This window comes from Arachis stenosperma, chromosome 2 (genome assembly GCF_014773155.1).
Source record: "Arachis stenosperma cultivar V10309 chromosome 2, arast.V10309.gnm1.PFL2, whole genome shotgun sequence".
NCBI lineage: Eukaryota > Viridiplantae > Streptophyta > Magnoliopsida > Fabales > Fabaceae > Arachis > Arachis stenosperma.
In genome coordinates, this window is record NC_080378.1 from 1257111 (window position 1) to 1261465 (window position 4355).

At 39.0% G+C, this 4355-nt stretch overlaps 1 protein-coding gene across 1 annotated transcript; it reads right to left on the bottom strand.

The window, feature by feature from the left end:
- Positions 1 to 394: 394 nt before the first annotated feature.
- LOC130962326 (protein MOS2-like) lies at positions 395 to 2256 on the bottom strand. The gene has a single exon (XM_057888542.1). The coding sequence runs from the start codon at positions 2045 to 2047 to the stop codon at positions 638 to 640; it is 1410 nt and encodes a 469-aa protein (XP_057744525.1). The 5' UTR covers positions 2048 to 2256; the 3' UTR covers positions 395 to 637.
- Positions 2257 to 4355: the final 2099 nt, after the last annotated feature.

Consider the following 4355-nt stretch of genomic DNA (forward strand, 5'->3'; position numbering starts at 1 on the left):
GACCATCTGAATGCTAACAAGTAACTGTCAAAATTTTACTCTCAAGAAGGAAATAGAGTGCTTCAATCAACCATTACTTCATCTTTAGGTTTTCCTCCTGGTGAAGCTTCAAGAATGAACTCAGCTAGCTGATGAAGATCATCAAAAGGATCCTCTATGATGTATGTGTGCTTGATTCTGTTCAACTAATTCAAGAAGAGTAAGGTTATCAAACTCGTGAACTCTTAGAGCTACGAGTTTACCTATTATCAGAATTTTTTTTAAAAAAATATTATCTAATATATCCAGCATCAATCTAAGCATTCCAACCCCAATTGCAAAGTTCAAATTATATAAATAGAACTGAAGTTTAATATATGACATTGTTTTTATATAAAAAGTTCAACACACAAATACACAATCAAACATACTAACTCTTTAATTAAGCACGTAAAAAGATACAATAAAAGAGCACACAAGCTTCCATATCATAAAACTTAACCAAGAAAAGCTCGCCATTTTGATAATCATGATGATGAAGAGTACATTGCTTTCTTATTCAACAATGTATGCAAAATAAGCAAATAGAATTTTCGAACTGTATATGGTCTGTTTTTCTAATCAATGTTTATTATACACTGCAATTGATACAACAAAATCAATGCCCTAATAAGCCGGGGTCCCCTATATACTCTGCAATCTGTTCAAGCTTCACATTGAGCAGCTCATGAGTATCAGCATCCTGAACAACACCAACTTCCCGATCCAAATCCCTCTCAACCAGGCTCCCAAAGGCGCCCTTATATTTACCAGATAGCACAAGAACTGGTCCCCCACGTCGAGGAAGCGCAGTCTCCAGCATATCTTGGGACACTCCTTGAACAATCTCTTTGCTCTCATCCATAGATATATCACAAGTCAAAGGCCCAACAACATCCAAAACCTGTGCCTTTTTCAAATACAACCGCCCTCCTTTAATGTTCTGGCTAATAACCCGTACTCGAATGTGACTTGTGAGCCAAGAAATCCGTTTCTTTCCTCGCTGCTGATCTTCCTTCTTATGATCACCCCCATTAGCTTTCACTCGAGTTGTCTTCTCATCTCTCTCACGCTTATGCCTTGAAGCCTTGTCCCTGTTACAATCATCTTCACCCTTGTGCCGAATCCTCAGTTCCTTCAATTTCCTCAAGCACCTCTCTTCCTCAGCAGATCCCAGTTCAGCAACATCATCCACACTCACTCTAGCCTCCACTTCCTCCCCACTCCTTGAAACCTTCAAAACAATCCAATCCTCCCCAATTCTCCTCACAACAATACCTTTCAATCCAGCATCTTTCCCCCCAATAATCCTCACAATCTTCTTCTCACTAACAAAATCTGCATCATTTCTCCCACTGTCTTCCCTGCTTTTCTTCTTCTCCTCCTTCTTCTGGCTCTGAACGGAACCGCGATCATTGCCAACAAATCCTAACCCTTCCTTGGCAGTCCTCCTCTTGTACTCCACAATCTTGACGTCCTCCTTGGCATTCCGCCCTATTCCCATTCCTTCTGACCACCCATATCCGGCCAGCAAGGCCTTGCCGAAACCCTCAACAGGGACATCATTAAACTCCTCGAAACCCTGGTGATCAGGAAGCCGCTTCAAATCGTCCTTAAACTTCTGCAGCAACGCCACCTCCGGCCGTTGCCGCGGAACCCTATCATCCTCATCATCAGCGAGTTCACCGGTTTTTCCATTTTTCTCGGCGGCTTGGCGCAGGTTGAGACCGTAGGACATGTCGGTGCCGGGTTCTGCATCCGCGGCATTGGAATCGTGCTCGAATTCGAGGGATTGATGGTCAGCGTTGGGGTCGGTGATGGGAAGCTCGAGGTTCTTCATCTTCTTGGTGGGGCGCCATTCGTTCTGGATCGGGGGTATAACGGTGGCGGTTTGTTCAGTTGGCGGTTTGGAAGGGTCGAATTCGGTGACGAAGTGCTTGGAGGGTGGGGCGTCGTTTTTGGAGTGATCGAGTTTGATGGGATTGGAGGAGGAAGAGGACTTGGAGGGGATCGAGAAGGAGAGCTTCATGGCTTATCCTTCTTCGATTGGGATTTGGGATTCAGAGTGTTAGGGTTTTTGTTTTTCCCGCTTTATCACACTGAATTGGGAATCAGGACAGAGCAGACGAGGAGTAGAGGACAGATGACTATACCTAGTACTGAAGGCAAAGAGAAGATGGGGACTTCAAAGATGGGGACGACAAGAGTAGAGAACCAAAGAGAAGAGAAGATAGAGAGTTGTGGGCTTTAAAATTGGGGATTAGAGTTTTAACTTGATTTGAGGGATCAAATTGATTTAAACAGTCTATTCTATTACGTCAGGTAGCCGTTGTAATGCTCACGTGTTACGAAGTCTGCCAACTCAACTTTTCGGAGTGTCAGATGGACAGAAATTGTGGGAAGGACAAGTTTGAGTCTCGGAGTGCAACTTCAGAGATGAATATGGGTAATTTTTAAGTTCAGGGACTACTATGAGGCTCGAGTGCAACTTCAGAGACTACATCAAGGCTTATCTCGTATGAGTATGAAGTTGGTAGTAATCGACGTTGATCTGGATCTCGATTGTTTTGTTGATCGAGTAAGTTAAATTGAGTAGGAGTTTTGATTCGAGAAATTGAGTAAAGCCTTAGAAGAACTAGTCGAATAGTTGTGGAAGTGGGAAAATTAGTGGCTTCTATCACACAAAGAAATCATGAGGAATATCTACAATCATGGGGCGGTAACGGTTACCAAGAGGAAATGTATTTCAAATTTGTGATTTTATTTAATTGTAGTTAATTGTGATTTAATGGTCCATTATGTAAGATAGTTTATAAATACTAGGAAGTGTTAGGAATTAGGGTTTGAAACTTTTACTCAAAAAAAATACTCTAGCACTCTCACATCTCAGGAAATTCCTGAATTTTCAATCGAGTTACATTTTCTGTAGGGTTCCTTCCACCTTCTTCTTTTCTTTAATTTATTTTTCTATAAACTTAACATTTCAGTTAATCTTATTTACTAAGTGTTCTCTATTTTCCTTGTTTAATTTATCCTTCTGCATTTTATCGCTTATGTTAAAATCCTTTGATCTAATTGAAGGTATTTTTATTGTTTTTTTTTATTTTGATGCAACCCTTTTCATTTACCATGTATTTAGTTTTCGAAAATTCTAATTTCTAAGTTTTTGTTGATTAATTTACAAATTTTCTTTAACTTTATTTTCAACACTTGTCTAATCGAAGACACTTTGATGCACTTTTAGAAAACTGGTACTCATATAGAGGAGTAGGTTTCGCTCCTAAACCACTAGATATCGAACCACCATCGATTTGCTAAAAATCGACAAAACAGAGTTCTATTCCTTCTGAATCTTGGTAACTTGTAGAAAGATAAGTGCATTATAATGTTCACTAGATGAGACAGAAAGAGGCCACTGACTCTCACTCATCAGTTTTTCATTTTATGTTTTGTCATTACTATGAACTCTTTGATTTGATCAATGCACGCAGCATATTGGCCATTGAGATTTTGAATATTTCATTGAACTATTCTTATTCTAGAATGAATATGGTTAAATTTCAAATGGATAAACATTATATCAGTTCACTACTTTTTAGCTATGGAAATTTTGAAATGGAACCTATTTATTATTTGAAGCCTAATTATGTGAAGAGAAGAAGGCTTACATTGAGATTAAATTACATAAGCCGTTTATCTCACAACAATATGCGCCAAAAATTGATATATTTTTTGGTAGCGTGTCTTTACTCCCTTGCTATAATGTGGGCATGTTAGTTAAGACTGATATATTTTTTTATCGGATCTTTTTTAATCTTTTTCAACAATATTTTATCTTATTAATGATATTCTAAGATTTAATCAGATTTTAGTTTCCTATTTTAATGTAGATATCTTAGTCTATTTAAAGTCTTAATCCTCAAAGTTTTCTTCCATGAAATTTGGTCTAGTGGTTAGCTCACTAGTCCGCTTAAGCAAGTATCGGGGGTTCGAATTCCGCCTTCTGCATGCAGCAACCTATTGGCTAACGATAAACCCTTAAATGGAGCTCAGTACCGCATTCAACAAACACACCTCATTGATGATGATGATGATCCTATAACTGTTGACCGAAGCATCTTCAGTTTATCGGAGAACAAGCGTTATGAGTGGAAGAACATGTTGATGGGTCATGTTGGAGCATGGTGTGTTGGTTCTTCTCATGATTGGATTGTGCTTTTGGATCAGAATGGAGTTCCACTTCTTCTAAACTCTTTTTATTCCACTACTATTAACGTACCACCTCTTCCCCTTTCATTCTTGCTCCCTGTCACATATTCTTACTTTGCTGAATACTT

Bases quoted from the DNA above. Each gene is read 5' to 3' on its own strand.
- LOC130962326 (XM_057888542.1), bottom strand. From the start codon at position 2,047: ATGAAGCTCTCCTTCTCGATCCCCTCCAAGTCCTCTTCCTCCTCCAAT.